This window comes from Leuresthes tenuis, unplaced genomic scaffold, assembly GCF_036924035.1.
Source record: "Leuresthes tenuis unplaced genomic scaffold, fLeuTen1.0.hap1 SCAF_15, whole genome shotgun sequence".
Lineage (NCBI taxonomy): Eukaryota > Metazoa > Chordata > Actinopteri > Atheriniformes > Atherinopsidae > Leuresthes > Leuresthes tenuis.
This window is the reverse complement of record NW_027325369.1, coordinates 32,898,145-32,916,417: the sequence shown is the minus strand read 5'-3', so window position 1 is coordinate 32,916,417 and position 18,273 is coordinate 32,898,145. Positions and strand designations below refer to the sequence as shown.

Below are 18,273 nucleotides of genomic sequence, written 5' to 3'. Positions count from 1 at the left end.
CAACGTTTTAAATCCTGAGGTGTCAAAGATATTTTAATCTGTTTTTCTGGATTCAGTTTGGCCTCAAATGATGGGTCTCATTACATAAAGTCGTGTTTTTATCCTAATTATTGTAGAAAAATAGAATAAAAACGTATGTGAAGGCATATTATGTTGTGTAGCTAAGCAGAAAACAGAGTTTAGTGTCAAACATCCAGTTTTACTTCATTTAAGTCGACAGTTCTGAACGCCTCAAACTCATCGTCCGCATTTTAATATCAAGAAAAGGTGGAAGTTGGTGCAGAAAAAGAAACAAACATCAACAATATACCATCAACATAGAGAGCAAAATGAAACTTGAGTGTTAACTTACTGGAGTTACAGTTTATCCTGATACAGTCTAGATGGGGAAGAATAAATGACAGATGAAATTGCATCCTTCAAGGTTACTGCTGCAGACATCCAAAAACAAAAAGTCCACCCTTCCGGGGACGTACACATGCAGGAGGGCGGCCATTTCATTCCTCTGGTGTTTACATTTAACTTTCGGCCAAATAATCAGGATAACATGGAACATTACATCATTGAGTACAGAACAAGGTAAAGATTTGTTTTATTTTGTCACTAACAAGAGTTTATAGTAAAATGGCCACTTATTGGACCAGCAACTTGGCTTTTCCAACCCAACGCTGACGATTTGACTTCAGATTTAAGCGTTATTCACGTGAGAAAAGTCAGTCTCTGGCTCCAAAGCACCAGAACGGTGGCTGCAGCTTTCTATTTTAGAGCCACAAATGTTTGAAAAGACTAAAAATGCGGTTTGATTTGTTTTCAAACAGCAGAGAGAGAGTTACTCGTAGGAGAATGATGTGAAATTATGTGATTCAAGACCACAACAACAGCGTGGGCTGGTCACCATGTGGCTGGTGGTTTCATGTGTCGTCAACCGCAACAGAAAAGTGGGAGCAAACAGCCGCGATCCAATCAGCACCAGCACCATGCAGAGGCACAGGATCCCCAGACATCGAGTCGAGTGCTGCTGCGCTACTTCTTCATGTGTCACTGAGCTGAATCTGAGTGTTTATACTCTAACAAAAGGGCCTATGGGAAACTACGCAGATGGCTTGTATGAGGACTGACCAATCAGAGGCGAGTATTTTTACATTTATCAATGCAAACAGCAGAACTTTTACCTAAATGTGATTGTAAAGCAGCTAAAAGTCTGTGAACTCTGCTGGAATTCATACATTTACACTCAAATTAGGGTTAGGGTTAGGGTTAAAGAAGGAAGATTGAGGTTTGTGACCTGATTTCATCGCCTGGTGTTTTACGCGTTAAAATTCGAGGTGTTTGGAAGCGGTGGGGTCGCAGCCAGCTGCAGGTTTAGCTGGGCTCTGTTCTCGGGCTGTTCGCCTGACGGGCCGCAGGCTTAAGGCCTTTGAAGGGGTGAATACCATCTTTTGACAAAGCATGATGGGAAATGGAGCTGACGGGTAAACAAAAAGAACAAGATGCTGAAAAAGCACACAGTTCAGTTAGAGATACCATCGTTAGCAAACAAAAGACGCACAGAATAACAGGAAGGTGAGAGAAATGGCTTCATGTCAGACACAAGAAAAGGTTTTTCTAATATTCTGCTGTCTGGTGCACTGAAACTCATGGCTTAGGCACTACATCCGAGTCTCTACATCATCTAACGTGTGTTCTGCTGACTGTGCTGCGGCTGTCTGAAAACGTCTGATAGACAGATGGCTTAGAGTCTAAGAAGTTAACTGTATTCACTAACATTTGTGTGACCATGCAAGAATATTAACACTACAGTATGTTCCTGAGCTGGAAGAAACCCTAGAAGATCACAGGGATGAGGAAGTGATGACACAAAAAGAGGAAAAGCAGGGGATCGGAGACGTTACCGCTCAGCGTTAAACCATTTCATGGTGGAGGTGGAGGTGGAGGCAGATGGGAGGTGGGTGAGACATACGATACCTAAGTTGACTGTGAGTTTAACGCGACTCCCGTCCAACTCCAGCCGGAGCGTGTCAGCGGAGTCTTGGGAGGTGGTGGCCATGAGGAGGCCGTACGCCCGCTGGGAGCGAAAGCGCAGGGAGACGTCCTCGGCCTCGGTGTGCATGATGGTCGGCATCACCACCTTCATGTACATGCTGCCGTCGTAGGAGAGGATGGAGGCCTCTGTGTGAGGAAGCCAGGAGCAGAGAGACGTTAGCCACCTTCTTTTTACCCTCAGGGGGCTGCTGGCTGTCTTGCTTTGGGAAGGTTGTTAGTTCGAAACATGAATCCCACGCTGCCCCTAACCTTTGGAATTATTAAATGTGTAAATACAGTTTTAATGGATATGCATGAGAGGTATGTGTGTGGAATATTGTGTGTGCATATGTCTGTTATTGATTTTACAAGGTCAACCAGCTGTAGCTTAATTTAGTCTGTAAACATCTTATTATAAAAGCCGCTCAAGTGTCAGAGATTGGAAATTAGCAGGCAAGCTACAAATGCTGTGCTACTTTAATTTGGATTGTTTAAATTTTCTCTGTCACATAAACATTTAATGAGAAATTAGTTGATATGCATGTGTTTAGCATTAGTCATGGCATGGTCAGAGTCAGATTTACCTCCTGTTGGCAGGAGAAGTTTCTCAGCACTTCATTGGAAATCAGAGGATTCTGAATATGATGTACAGTACTCATGCATGGCTGCCCACGTGCAGTCCTAGCTTAAGAGTTCTGAGAGATAATTAAGTAAACCTTAAGGCTTTTGTCTCGCTTGGAAAGATCACTGCACACAGAATTAATCCTCCGGTTCTTTTTCACCTTCTTTTACATATTGATCTTTCTACTGCCAGCATCTGGAAGAGAAAAGATTGCATCTAATGCCAATTCTACACCTTCTCGGTTACCTGAAGGGGGGAAAAAAGGTTATTTCTGGAGGTCTTCTGTGCTCCAGATCCCATCAAACATGCTGTCAACACCGCAGGATATCGTGACTGCACTGTCTTTGTTCCACTTCATCCAGCCTTCAGCCAGAGCTGAAAAGCAGGACCAGTTTTGTTTTCTCGCATTCTGGTGGCATCAATCAGATGTGATTAGTTTTCCTGTCACAATAACTTAATATGATAAATGATCTAATAATGTGCTGTGGCATTTCGTGTCCTCTAAACGTCCCTTTGCTCAGTTCAACTGTGTGATTAGGCTGTTGTAGTGCCACCAAAGTACCACCAGGTGGAGACAAAGTCCTTCAGTATAAGAGAAAATTGTGTCTCGAACAGACTTGAGAGAATCAAAGATAGAATAAAGGACTGAGATCTAAGAAAAAGGACCTGACCTCCACTGTTCTCATGTCCCACCAGATCTTAAACAGTTACACAAACACTACAACATGCAACACATTTAAATGTAATGCAGTGCAGTCTGTGATTTAAAAAGGAGAAATGTAGCAGAAATATCGCCTTTTTGAGTGTGTCAGCAGAAACTGAGAACAGATGCTTTGTAGGAGCACAATTTGTGGCCGAAAGGTTGCATTGGATTGCATCAGATTTCACAGGTGTTCCTGATTATTTGTCTATGAATATATGTTGAAAGTCTGGTTTGAACATCTATGACTTTCCCTTGGCAAATTGTAAAGAAGATCTTAATCTGATACAGTGTTCCAGAGTCACTGATGTAGGCTTTTAGGGCAACCAAGGCACGAGCTGTTCCACCTTCCACCTTTGCACCATCTCAAACTCATCTGTCTCCCACCTTTGCACCATCTCAAACTCATCTGTCTCCCACCTTTGCACCATCTCAAACTCATCTGTCTCCCACCTTTGCACCATCTCAAACTCATGTCTTCCACCTTTGCACCATCTCAAACTCATCTGTCTCCCACCTTTGCACCATCTCAAACTCATGTCTTCCACCTTTGCACCATCTCGAACTCATGTCTTCCACCTTTGCACCATCTCAAACTCATGTCTTCCACCTTTGCACCATCTCAAACTCATGTCTCCCACCTTTGCACCATCTCAAACTCATGTCTCCCACCTTTGCACCATCTCAAACTCATGTCTCCCACCTTTGCACCATCTCAAACTCTATGTCTCCCACCTTTGCACCATCTCAAACTCATGTCTTCCACCTTTGCACCATCTCAAACTCATGTCTCCCACCTTTGCACCATCTCAAACTCATGTCTCCCACCTTTGCACCATCTCAAACTCATCTGTCTCCAACCTTTGCACCATCTCAAACTCATCCGTCTCCCACCTTTGCACCATCTCAAACTCATCCGTCTCCCACCTTTGCACCATCTCAAACTCATGTCTCCCACCTTTGCACCATCTCAAACTCTATGTCTCCCACCTTTACACCATCTCAAACTCATGTCTTCCACCTTTGCACCATCTCAAACTCATGTCTCCCACCTTTGCACCATCTCAAACTCATGTCTCCCACCTTTGCACCATCTCAAACTCATGTCTCCCACCTTTGCACCATCTCAAACTCTATGTCTCCCACCTTTGCACCATCTCAAACTCTATGTCTCCCACCTTTGCACCATCTCAAACTCATGTCTTCCACCTTTGCACCATCTCAAACTCATGTCTCCCACCTTTGCACCATCTCAAACTCATCTGTCTCCCACCTTTGCACCATCTCAAACTCATGTCTCCCACCTTTGCACCATCTAAAACTCATGTCTCCCACCTTTGCACCATCTCAAACTCATGTCTCCCACCTTTGCACCATCTCAAACTCATGTCTCCCACCTTTGCACCATCTCAAACTCATGTCTCCCACCTTTGCACCATCTCAAACTCATGTCTCCCACCTTTGCACCATCTCAAACTCATGTCTCCCACCTTTGCACCATCTCAAACTCATGTCTCCCACCTTTGCACCATCTCAAACTCATGTCTCCCACCTTTGCACCATCTCAAACTCATGTCTCCCACCTTTGCACCATCTCAAACTCATGTCTCCCACCTTTGCACCATCTCAAACTCATCTGTCTCCCACCTTTGCACCATCTCAAACTCATCTGTCTCCCACCTTTGCACCATCTCAAACTCATGTCTCCCACCTTTGCACCATCTCAAACTCATCTATGTCTTCCACCTTTGCACCATCTCAAACTCATCTATGTCTTCCACCTTTGCACCATCTCAAACTCATGTCTCCCACCTTTGCACCATCTCAAACTCATGTCTCCCACCTTTGCACCATCTCAAACTCATGTCTCCCACCTTTGCACCATCTCAAACTCATGTCTCCCACCTTTGCACCATCTCAAACTCATGTCTCCCACCTTTGCACCATCTCAAACTCATGTCTCCCACCTTTGCACCATCTCAAACTCTATGTCTCCCACCTTTGCACCATCTCAAACTCTATGTCTCCCACCTTTGCACCATCTCAAACTCTATGTCTCCCACCTTTGCACCATCTCAAACTCATCTGTCTCCCACCTTTGCACCATCTCAAACTCATCTGTCTCCCACCTTTGCACCATCTCAAACTCATCTGTCTCCCACCTTTGCACCATCTCAAACTCATCTGTCTCCCACCTTTGCACCATCTCAAACTCTATGTCTCCCACCTTTGCACCATCTCAAACTCATGTCTCCCACCTTTGCACCATCTCAAACTCATGTCTCCCACCTTTGCACCATCTCAAACTCATGTCTCCCACCTTTGCACCATCTCAAACTCATCTGTCTCCCACCTTTGCACCATCTCAAACTCTATGTCTTCCACCTTTGCACCATCTCAAACTCATGTCTCCCACCTTTGCACCATCTCAAACTCATGTCTCCCACCTTTGCACCATCTCAAACTCATGTCTCCCACCTTTGCACCATCTCAAACTCATGTCTCCCACCTTTGCACCATCTCAAACTCATGTCTCCCACCTTTGCACCATCTCAAACTCATCTGTCTCCCACCTTTGCACCATCTCAAACTCATCTGTCTCCCACCTTTGCACCATCTCAAACTCATCTATGTCTCCCACCTTTGCACCATCTCAAACTCATCTATGTCTCCCACCTTTGCACCATCTCAAACTCATCTATGTCTCCCACCTTTGCACCATCTCAAACTCATCTATGTCTTCCACCTTTGCACCATCTCAAACTCATGTCTCCCACCTTTGCACCATCTCAAACTCATGTCTCCCACCTTTGCACCATCTCAAACTCATGTCTCCCACCTTTGCACCATCTCAAACTCATGTCTCCCACCTTTGCACCATCTCAAACTCATGTCTCCCACCTTTGCACCATCTCAAACTCATGTCTCCCACCTTTGCACCATCTCAAACTCATCTATGTCTTCCACCTTTGCACCATCTAAAACTCATGTCTCCCACCTTTGCACCATCTCAAACTCATCTGTCTCCCACCTTTGCACCATCTCAAACTCATGTCTCCCACCTTTGCACCATCTCAAACTCATCTGTCTCCCACCTTTGCACCATCTCAAACTCATCTGTCTCCCACCTTTGCACCATCTCAAACTCATGTCTCCCACCTTTGCACCATCTCAAACTCATGTCTCCCACCTTTGCACCATCTCAAACTCATGTCTCCCACCTTTGCACCATCTCAAACTCATGTCTCCCACCTTTGCACCATCTCAAACTCATGTCTCCCACCTTTGCACCATCTCAAACTCATGTCTCCCACCTTTGCACCATCTCAAACTCATGTCTCCCACCTTTGCACCATCTCAAACTCATGTCTCCCACCTTTGCACCATCTCAAACTCATGTCTCCCACCTTTGCACCATCTCAAACTCATCTGTCTTCCACCTTTGCACCATCTCAAACTCATCTGTCTCCCACCTTTGCACCATCTCAAACTCATCTGTCTTCCACCTTTGCACCATCTCAAACTCTATGTCTTCCACCTTTGCACCATCTCAAACTCATTAATGGTCTTTGCTGCCAGAGCTGTTGTCACTGAACCCGTTTCTGGTTTTCATAGACAGGATCTTGAGGTGCAGCTGAGGAGAGCAGGGTGCCTTGTTTGGGAATCTCAGGGTTGCATCTCTGCTCTTTGCAGATGATGAGGTCCTCTTGGCCTCTTCATGACCTCCAGTGTTTTCTGGAGCGATCTCAACCAGCTGTGAAGTGACCAGGCTAAAAAAATCCCATAAACTTTATCTATGGTCACAGGGTTTGGGTAGCAGCATAAAGAATGAGATCATGGATACCACTGGCTGAGCATGTTGTTGAGCAGTATTGAACAGGAACTAAGTGGCAGCAGCTTTTTGTGTTTTATTTGGACAACTCGTGTTCGAGGAACTATACATAATGCCAGACAATAATCTTATTCTCACAATATTTGCATGACATAATGTTTTGTAATCACCAGATTTGATAAAAAAAGACTTAAATTGTGCATGTTCACATGTGTCTGAGTCCATGTGCTCATGAAATAAATGGCTGTTTGGTCAGAGCAGGGCGGCTGTGACTGATGTCTAATTGACAAGGTGTCACATTTAAGGAGTGCTGTAATAAACACAATTTAGGTTCTCATTACATCTCTGATGTGGGCTGTCAGATTAACTCTGACACGTCGTATTTCTTGGATGCAGCTGCGTCTGTGTGTAATGACCTGCATGTGAGATGGTCTCAGCAGAGTGTGCCCAAAGGATTGATTCACTTAAGATCCACCGACTTTGTCATGTTGGAACCAACCCAAAGAAGACCTTCATTCCCCATTTTTCAGAAGTAGAAAGACTTTAGCCAAACTTAAACGGTTAATATTGTTGTGAAACATCGTCTTATCGCTGAAATCCCTCTGCTGAAGCTGATTAAATCCTTATCTCTGTTCTTACACATTTATTTTTTCTATAACAGTAATCCCTTCATGCCTTAAAATAGCTGAGATGTAACTCTACACCTTTTTCTCATTTCATATGCAGGGATCTATATATATGCAAATGAGTGCTTGCCTCCATCTCCACCAGTCGCCTCGCTGCTGCTGCTGCTCAGCCTCTGAAACTGCTGAGGCCTCCTCTACATGACACTGTTGGAGTAAATCTGCTTTACATGTCTGGAGAAAGCAGACAAACAAACTGCACACGCTCAGGCATCAAAATGGTGATAAATTCTGTGTTTCTGGCATCAACATTACAAACAACACCTGATGCGAGACATCATGAAACAGCCTTGGATGCTTTGATAAATAATCTGTTCTAACAGCCTCATCAATGCAGCAAATACAGACCAAATCCTTCGAAAAACAGCACAGAAAGCTCCATTAAAAGAGTCCAACTAAGGGTCCAGTTCAGGAACCCGCTTCAGAGACAGCTAACCATCCACTTTGCATGAGCTGATGGTCCCAGCTTCTGATTGGTGCTGCAGTTCAAAAGGAAATGATTATCGAACCAGCAGGTGAAGTATGAAGATCTCAGAGTTCTCTTATTTAGCAGCTACTGATTACTCTTTAACTGATTACATTTAACTTGTGATTACAGCAGTAAAATTATTCACCCCATGACACCAGAATGGAAGAAGGAATCATGGCTCATTTTAGATTTTTAGACTCTTTCACAGTTCTTACTCCCAGTTTATGAATCATATTATAACAGGATCCACTTCTTCATTGTAACTCAATCTGATCTGACTTTCAACACCACATCAAAGCTGTCACCAAAGCAGCTTTTTACCAACTCAGAAACATCAGAATTAAAGGTTTTCTCTCCCAAAAAGACCAGGAGAAACTCATCCATGCATTCATCTCCAGTAGACTCCATTACTGTAACGGTCTTTTAACTGGACTCCACAAACATCTGCAGCTCATCCAGAACGCTGCTGCTGGAGTTTAAACCAGGACTAAGAGATCTGAACACATCACACCAGTTTTAAACTCTTTACTCTGGCTTCCAGTCAGTCACAGAATAGATTTTAAAAGCCTCCTGATGGGTTATAAATCCCAGAATCTGTGATATGTTCAGAGAATATAAACCCAGCAGAGCTCTTAGATCCAAGGACTCGGGTCAGCTGGTCCGGTCCAGAGTCCAGACTAAACCTGGAGAAGCAGCATTTAGCTGTGATGCTAAATTAAGGAGATTAAACTGTCACCAAATGTTTTTAAATCCAGGTTAAAAACATTTCTTTTCTCATGTGTCTCTGCATGAAATCTGCAGGATATATTTTAACTTATGCAGACTGTTTTTATTCATTTTAATTATTTTATTTCTTTCTATTTATATTCTTTTACATATTTTTAATACTTTTTCCGCTCCTCGCTGCAATACTTTTATTATATGTAAAGCACTTTGAATTGTTCTGTACTTGAAATGTGCTCCAAATAAACTCAAGAATAAGTGAAATGATTTAAATTTGTATGAAAATTTGTATTAAATCTGTATGAAACCAGAAGCTATTCGGGGGAATCTGAGCAAAGTTGTTGGTTAATCTGTTAAAACTAAGGTTTCCTACTTTCACAGATATTTTGTAGAATTTATACTGACTTATCCTTCTTTCTTATTGTCCAGATTAAACATAAACTGGAGTCTGGTTTTCTACAGAATGTGTTCCAGGTCTGACCTCCTGTTTCGACGCCTCTTAACCGCTACGTGACACGAAGAATTGGATCAGGCAGCTGTCATAAAGTTCAAGGAACTCAAAAAAGTAAGTAGGAGTAATAATAATAAAGAGGACCAGGAACTATTAATATTTCCATTACTTGATCCACAGGTCTACATGTGATTATCCTCTAAGTGGACCCATCTATGTCCTATAAATCAAGGAAATTAGACTGAAAAGAGAATGGGTTCATATCATGAGTGCGAATTGTGATTTATTTCTTCATATGAGCAGCAATATATCCTCAGCTCCATTACTGGACTCATTAGGTCTCAGTGCAGCACTTTATTTCATTGGACAAACTGTCTGAAGTCAGAGCCAGCGACCAACGGCAGGTAAGATTGTGCAGAACAACATTCAAAGGGCCTTGGTGCCAAGATATAAAGCAGCAGCACACATTTATATCCCTTCATTACGCAGCCCAAATATTACTTCAACAAAACTTAATCCTAAATTCAAACCGTGTCCTCACCCCAAACCTTTACGATTCAAGTTATAAAACTTCTTTTCTCTCCAAGTTGAAATTCCAGTGCCGGTAAAAGCAGATTTATGGGTCCACAGCTTGTGTAATGCTGCACATACACACTCTAACCTACATTACTTTTCAGCGAAAGTCTCAGAACTTCACTGCAATCGCAGCATCAGCTGAATATTAAACCCGATTCACTCTAAGAACAGGAGATAATGTCTAAAGATTCATTATTAATACAACCATCATATAGAAAGCAAATCTGAGTGGGTCTCACTAATATCTCTGGATCATTCTACTGAAATATTTTAATAAGATACCTCTTACGGAATAATTGAAATGTACAGCCTGTGTTAGACTGACCCGATGATGCCCTGCAGCATCAGCCTCCTTTCAAAGGTAAAACTGAGACCCAGAAGACTGGATTAAGAAGAAGAAAAACTAGAATAAATAGAAAGAAATTATCAAAAAGTGGTTATTTGATATGCTACAAGGCAGAGGAAGCAATTTATGGGCTTTAGAGATGTGGAAATTAGTTTCCAGCTCCAATCAGACTTTATTAAACTCTTTATAAGACATGTGATGGGATCTGGTCAGCAGGGCACTGGAGGGTTCCCCGTGCATGTGTTCAATCTGAAACACGGCAGGGGTGGTACAGTGGTTTGGGCCTGTTTTCCAGCAGCTTGACCAGGAGGATGTAAGATAATTGATGGAACAATGAGGCCTGAGGAACTCCTGTTCATTAGCTGAGTTTCAGTGGAGAAAGAGGAGCCTTTAAACTTCTCAAATGTGCCTAAATGTTGGTCCACTTCAAACTGCACAAGCAGCTGTATGATGACCAAGGCCTGCTTCACAAAATGACCATAATGTTGTTGCCTTCGGTGCAAAGTTTGATCATCGGTTCTAATTTTTATTGCCGCAGTGTCTCTTTAAATGCAGGCGATCCAATAAATGCTGGTCTGTTGCACTGCAGCAGCTCTTAAAAGTAAACCTCATTTGATGCTTGTGCAGCTTAATATAAGCTCCAAACTGTACGAGTCGGTCAACAAAGAGTCCATAAGTGAACATTTCAGCTTTGTGGAAACAGTCCTGAGAGATGCTGGATCGCAGCGAGGCTCTGTGGCAGGTACAAGGCATGTGAAACATAAACATGTATGTCAGCAGGGAATGGATTAGTACTTCTTTTACATCTCTTTCATGAAATGTGAGCAGCGAGCTCAGCAGTTAAATCGGACAGTGGTGAGACGGTGAAGAGGAATGGTTTTTGCTCATGTGACACTATGCTGTAGTAGTCAGTCACTGCATCTGTGAGCAGGTTTTAGAAAGAGCTGCACAGCACAATCTGTAGTTATCCTAACTCTGAAAGAACTGCATTAACTGGGGATTCGCCAGGAGCAAGTCAGACTTAAGAGGCTGGAGGGGTTTATTGGTAGAGTTACAGACATCTGACCCTGTTTTATACACCTTAATTTCAGTCTGTTAAGGTTTAGACGTTAAAAACTATTGAACCATCATAGCTCGCCTTAAGAAAGACCCCCTCAGAACATCTTCTGCACGTTAAATCTTTGGTGACGAGTCTTAAACCGTGAGAATAATTCATATTTGAAGCCGCAGCAGGTCCCAAACTGTTGCCAATGACAGTTTCTCCCTTGCTGCCTCACTTCTTTCGTGTGCCACTCTGCTGCCGCTGCTTTGGTCTGTTCTAAGGTTAAAGAGCACATCCAAACACATTTACTCCACTGGCTGCCCTTAGCCGCCCGCATCAGATCCAAGTCCCTGATGTTAGCTACAAAGAGCTTAATGGAACGGCTCCATCTACTTGAATGCTCTTGCAAAGGCTTCTGTCCCAACTGGGTCCCTCCGTTGGTCCCAGGATTGTCGTCTAGCAGCTCCTACACCACGCCTAAGACAATCCAAACTCTGTTCATGTGTCGTCCCACGATGGTGGAATGACCTACCGAGCGCTACCAGAACAGGGGCGTCCCTGTCTATCTTCAGGAAGCTCCTGAAAACCCAGCTCTTCAGAGAGCATCTCCTATCCCAGCACTTACCTTGTACTTCCCTACCCCCTCTATCTCTGCTCTTTATCTTTCTGCTCTTCCTTCTATGCCTGCACCCTATCTCTACTCTGTCCCCTCTGACAGAGTCGGACTCCTGGGTTCCTTCTATGGAGCTTATTGTTAGCTTTTTATAAAGCTGTTATATCTTCATTTGTAAGTTGCTTTGGATAAAAGCGTCTGATAAATACAGAAACAGAAACATATTTGAAGCCGCAGCAGGTCCCAAACTGTTGCCAATGACAGTTTCTCCCTTGCTGCATCACTTCTTTCGTGTGCCACTCTGCTGCTGCTGCTTTGGTCTGTTCTAAGGTTAAAGAGCACATCCAAACACACATTTACCTCTCTCACAGGTGCGTGACCAGTAGCCAGTCCCAGTGCAGTCGCAGATGAACCGATTCCAGCCCTCTTTGCAGGCCCCCCGGTTCTTGCAGGGGTAGCTCTCGCACTGCTTGCCTGGTTGCTTGTTGCACGAGGGTTTGATGCCAGCACCATTTTGTGCCTCTGCAATCTGACGGATGTCTTTGCTGCGACCGTCAATGAAAAGGTCGCGGATGCAGCCCACGTAGCCATAGTTGAGCATCGCTGTCCAGAGCTCAGTGGGAAGGATGAGGTTGGTGCGGTCATTTGGAAGCCCTCCCAGATACATGTCGCCCTCAAGGTCCAGAATCTCACTCTCACCGCTGGCTGTGAACGGGGTCCTCCGGCTGTTCACGGAGATGGTGCCTGAGGCAGAGAGAACACAGATTGGGGGCAGTTTAGGATGTGGGCTCACTTGGGTAGGGGTAGATAAAACCCAAGCCTGAAGAGGCCTGCAGAGGATGCACAGCTCATGGGTTTTTCTGCACCTTTCAGCCCAGTAAAAACCTTATTTTCCTTAAGCCAACTCCCTTTCAGGCTGGACTGCAACCAGGGATCTTTAGTTTTCTGTGCTGTAGCCAGAGTGAACGTTAGCTTAAAGCGTTCACAGATTGAACAAACTTTACGTAGTGTTTTATCTGCCCGGATGTGGTGCCTTTCCTTCAAAGGACTCTTTGATTTTGTTCATCACACTTCTGTAGTTACTCTTAGTGCAACAGGGCTATAGCTTTGTTTTTCTGCCTGCACAAGGGTTTAGCATTAAAACTGGCCTCAGGCCTGGCATATATATTCTAAAATTGTGTTTTTGATGGATCTAACACCGACATTTTTATACTTTATTGAAATAACTACTTAAGTTGAACTTTTTACTTCATTTTTTCTTTAGGTGTAAATGTCCAAAAATGCTTTCAGGCTGCTGTACATGTTGTTATTTATCGTTTTTTTTTCTTTTTTGACTAAATTCTCTTCAGTTTTGTGATTAAAAGTCTCTTCATTGTAACTTCTACACACATTTATAGATAAAACGTTAAAATGATGGTATTTGCAGTTCTTTTCTAGTCTTTCCCATTAATCCACACATTTATGAGTCTCTTTGCTAACTAAAAAGTGTAGATTTGGACTCTACTGTTCACACAAATGAAAACATCAGCAGCTTTTGGTCCAGAATCTTGCTCAGGTTCACTTTGACCCGGACTGGGGGAGCTGTACCTTTACCTGGTAGATGACGGGTCGGTTCCTGAGCTACAGCCAGCTTTGTTATTTTGTATTATGATTAGAACTGAAAATTTATTTTTATTTTTTATTTTTTTTTAAAAAAAGTACAATTCACAAAATGACCAGTTTAAGAAGACTTAAAGGTGAACTCTGGTATTTTTAAACCTGGACCTTATTTCTGGCATGAAATACGTTCATCTGCTCACTGAGAACAGTTTGGTGAAAGTCGGCGTCCTTCAGAAGATATTTAGATAACTGGAGCTCCATATAACGGAGTGAACGGGGCTTAGAGGATGCAGCCTCTAAATAAGGCATTATCTGTCTTTATTTCACCAATACTTTAAGAAGAATGAATGAATGAACGTGTGCTATAGCTCTGTTAGCTCATAGCTCTGTTATGTGGCTACTTGCAGCTATAGGAGAGCTAACGGAGGGATTTCTACACAGGCACTCTACTGGGACCACTTCATCCACACGCCCCCCTGTAGCACAGCTCATTCACTCCGGTAAGAAGGTCCATCTTACTCAAAATCTGATAAATATCCTGCCATGTTGCTCAAAACTATCAGCAGCAAACTCTGTGTGAAGTTAGCCGACTGTCACAGAGCACGGAGTGAATAAACTGTGCTGCAGGGGGGCGTGTGGATGAAGTGGGCCCAGTAGAGTGCCTGTGTAGAAATCCCTCCGTTAGCTCTCCTATAGCTGCAAGTAGCCACATAACAGCAGCTATGAGCTAACAGAGCTATGAGCTAACGCAGCTATGAGCTAACAGAGCTATGAGCTAACAGAGCTATGAGCTAACAGAGCTATGAGCTAACAGCAGCTATGAGCTAACAGCAGCTATGAGCTAACAGAGCTATGAGCTAGAGTGCCTGTTGTTGCTTATTCAGCACTTCTTCAGACATGATGGCGGACCATTTCTGAGCTCGAGCAGTGTCTTCTACACACTGAGATACGCCCGGTGAAAGAGGCGATTTCTTACATCACAACAGTTTCTACAAGCTGCACCTCTGAGGTTTTCTGAGGACAGATGTGATTTGTGTTTCCATTTTACAGAAAAGTCTCGTCTAAACCGACCTGAGCGTCCATCTCTCTGGATGTCCACGTGGTACCAGGCCCCATCATTCACTTTTGTCTGGGTGGCCTTCACCTTGATGGTCCCTGAGCCCATATCCAGCAGCAGGTACAGGCTGCCATCCAGGAGCTCTACGGCAAAGAAATCCACCTGAAGGAGAGACACAGATGGAGATTATCGTTCATTTTTCTGAAACAAACAGGGCGACATACAGGTAAGTGAGAATAAACGAGAGCTCCTGTCCAAACAAATACATGCAGGTCCTTGTGTTCTGACATCATTTCAGGGCTCTGAACTGACCTTGGTGTTCTTCTGGCTGCGGGCAGCGTCTTTGCGCTCCTGTGGTTTGCCGTGGGTGAAGAGGATGAGGCCGTTGGGCTCGGTGGTGCGGAAATCAAACGAAATGGATCCCATCCGCTTGGTGTTCCATTTGGGGAGGCTGATGTAGGCCTCAGGGGTCTCAAAGGAAATGGGGTCCAGAGTGGCCACGTTCTCACACTTGTAGGACACCTCGCCCTGGATCTTCATCTTGGAGTCCAGCAGTCGAGCCATTCGGGACAACTCGAGGCGGATGTCGTTGTTTTTGTACACCACCTGTGACAAGGCGGGGGGGGCTTTGGTTATTCCTCTACGCAGTCAAAGATAAAGATGCTGAAAAATGGGACACATTTCGCAGTCATTTACATTTTCACAATGAGAAGATGAAATAAAAGAATTATCGCAGTTTTGCAGAAGAACGCCACGAACATGTGTGGAAATGAATTTTCATTCAAGTTGTTATTAATTAACAAGCCGGTCTATTCAGCCTGAGAGCGGCGGCATGATGATGAACTCAGTCTTAATTCAAATAATAACACACGCCGGATGAATCCTATCACAGCGAGTTTGCTGTTTATCACTTCTCTGATGTCTCCTGATGGTCATGTGGAAAAGAAAAGTAGGGCTGAGGTTTAAATTTGAATAAAAACAACCTGGAACTTAAAGTTCAGTGAATCCAGACATGACTGTCATTATTTATGGAACAAAAACTGAGACAAAACACAGAAGAACCATATTTGGAGCTGAATCTGGAGGCATTTCCCTGCATGGTCAAGGTGGACAGCTTTAGAAGATGCTCAGTGAGGTAAGGGTCCAAGCCAAGAGGTTCTGCTGCATCCTCAGACTGTAACGGGTGGTGTTTGGACCCAGTTCCAGTACAAAGGAGTCAGAAGACAGTGGTAAAAAGTTCAAGGCTTTACTGAGACTTTGGCAGACAGACAAACAGTTTAGAAACCAGCAAACAGGAATCAGGAGAGGAAAAGTTCTTGGTCAGGGACAGAAGGTTGGGTCGAATTACCAGGAGGCAGAAGAAGCAGGGACTCAGGGACAGGTCGGTACCGGTAAAGCTGGCAGGAGAACGCTGGAAAGGCAAAGAACAATCTGGCAAAGGATGGAGTGTGGAGCTGGTGACTATCTGCTGGGCTGATTGCATGTGATGAGAGGCAGCTGTGTGCACAGGTGAATGGAGTTAACTGTGTGGCTGACAGGCTGAAGCAGGATCAATGGAAAACTACTGATGGTTGGATGATTAAACTGTGACTCAGACATCATGTGGACCAGCAGCATATGAACCTGTATTCACAGGAGGTGCTGAGCTAAATGTGGATGTTGTACTGTTTGTGAAGCAGGACCATGGAAATGGGAAGGTTGTAGGACTATAAGATGATGCACAGGTCTGTTGAGGAGTTGATTAGTAAAAAAAAAAACCTGCTGGAGTCAGGAGCTTTTACCCAGATAAGGAGTAAAATGCATCAGTTGAACTTCTATATCCTAACGTTTGTCAGAGATGAGACTGATTTAGTATTTCTGGTACATTTTTCTCCTTAAAGGACAGTAATTGACTCTAACTATAAAGTCTCCACCTCAGATGTTTTATTCCTTTTCCACACCTTTGTTTTTTCTTTAAACAGCTGTTGTTGCCTCCGGAGCTCAGAGTAAATCAACCACACACATTTGACAGGGCAAACATAACGTTTACCACTTTTACGGTGGTTCCTCCACTGACGACAGCAGATATAAATCGTTCCTGGTGGTTGTCCACACAGCTGGTGCTGCTGACAGCATCCTGAGGGAACCACTGAGCTGAGTCACAAGCTGAGATACGTGCACACGGCGGAGAGTGGGCAGGGCAAGGTGATTCAATGTGCTTCACAGAGACATTAAAACAGAAGAAATAAAAAGCAGGATTTAAAATTTAAGCAAAAGAAAGAAAAATAAGAGTTAAAATATGATTCCGTTTTGAAACTCAAGCTTATTCAAAAGCAGCTGAAAATAGATGTTTCTTCAACCTGGACTTAAATACTGAGAGTTTCAGCTGATCTGAGGCTTTCTGGGAGTTTGTTCCAGACATGTGGAGCATAGAAGCTGAATGCAGCTTCTCCAGGTCTGGTTCTGACTCTGGGAACTGATAAAGAACCGGATCCAGATGACCTGAGGGGTCTGGGAGGTTCATAGTGGGTCAGGAGGTCACTGATGTATTTTGGACCATTCAGAGCTTTATGGACCAGCAGCAGAACTTTAAAGTCTATCCTCTGATGGACCAGCATCAGAACTTTAAAGTCTATCCTCTGATGGACCGGCATCAGAACTTTAAAGTCTATCCTCTGATGGACCGGCATCAGAACTTTAAAGTCTATCCTCTGATGGACCGGCATCAGAACTTTAAAGTCTATCCTCTGATGGACCGGCATCAGAACTTTAAAGTCTATCCTCTGATGGACCGGCAGCCGGTGGAAAGACCTCACAGCTGGACTGATGTGCTCCACTTCTTTGGTCTCAGTGAGGACTCGAGCGGCTGAGTTCTGGATGAGCTGCAGTTTTTTCGGTAAAAGAATGGATAATACAGCTCATTAAGACCAGTCACTTTATGTAAAGATATTAAAGGTTCTGTTCAGTTCCACCAGGAGGAGGTTCTCAAATCTGCGTCATCGACAGCATCAGCTGCTCTGCAAAAGTCTGCCAGGTTGAAACGATGACATCACATCTAAAAGGAGGCTGAATCTATGCAACAGGCCCTGCTTTAGAGAGTAAAAACTGGGCTGGGAGGGCCACTGCCATGCAGGAAAGATGCTCCTCCACTGGGTGCCAGTTTAAAATGAACTGAGACCCTGGACCACGGCAGGATCCTCTCTGCAGTGCAGGTCTGTGGACCTTCTGCAGAGTAATGGCTGTCGAAGGCATGCATCCATCACCCGACACTTTCCCTGCTTTCTGTTTTCTGTTGAAGTGCCACTCTGTGAACGAAATGCTTAATTAGAGGATGATAATAAATAGAAGTTCGGTCAGGCTGTGCAGGCAGCCTGTAATTCATTTATTATGAGGGACAGTTAGACAGCCGTTTCAGATGTGTCAGTCTGTCTCATCCTGCCTCCATCCCTCCTGACAGCTCTCCTACGATGACGTATCACCTCCAAAATGCAGCATGACAATGAATTCATTTGTATGTCAGCCGGGCTTTTTCATCCCAAGTCTCTCCGATCTGTAATGA

At 44.0% G+C, this 18,273-nt stretch overlaps 1 protein-coding gene across 4 annotated transcripts in view; it reads right to left on the bottom strand.

Moving 5' to 3' along the window:
- The window catches only part of nrxn3a (neurexin 3a), a 164,756-nt gene that overhangs the window by 61,113 nt on the left and 85,370 nt on the right, over positions 1-18,273 (bottom strand). For all 4 annotated transcript variants that reach the window (XR_011907672.1, XR_011907673.1, XM_072364904.1 and 1 more), the window contains exons 7-11: positions 15,048-15,341; positions 14,750-14,897; positions 12,440-12,823; positions 1,966-2,169; positions 353-379 (exon numbers count right to left, since the gene is read on the bottom strand). Coding sequence is in view for 2 of the 4 variants with exons in the window: in XM_072364904.1 (XP_072221005.1) it covers positions 353-379; positions 1,966-2,169; positions 12,440-12,823; positions 14,750-14,897; positions 15,048-15,341 (1,057 nt within the window). In the remaining 2 variants the exon portion in view is untranslated. The remainder of the gene's footprint in view (positions 1-352; positions 380-1,965; positions 2,170-12,439; positions 12,824-14,749; positions 14,898-15,047; positions 15,342-18,273) is intronic.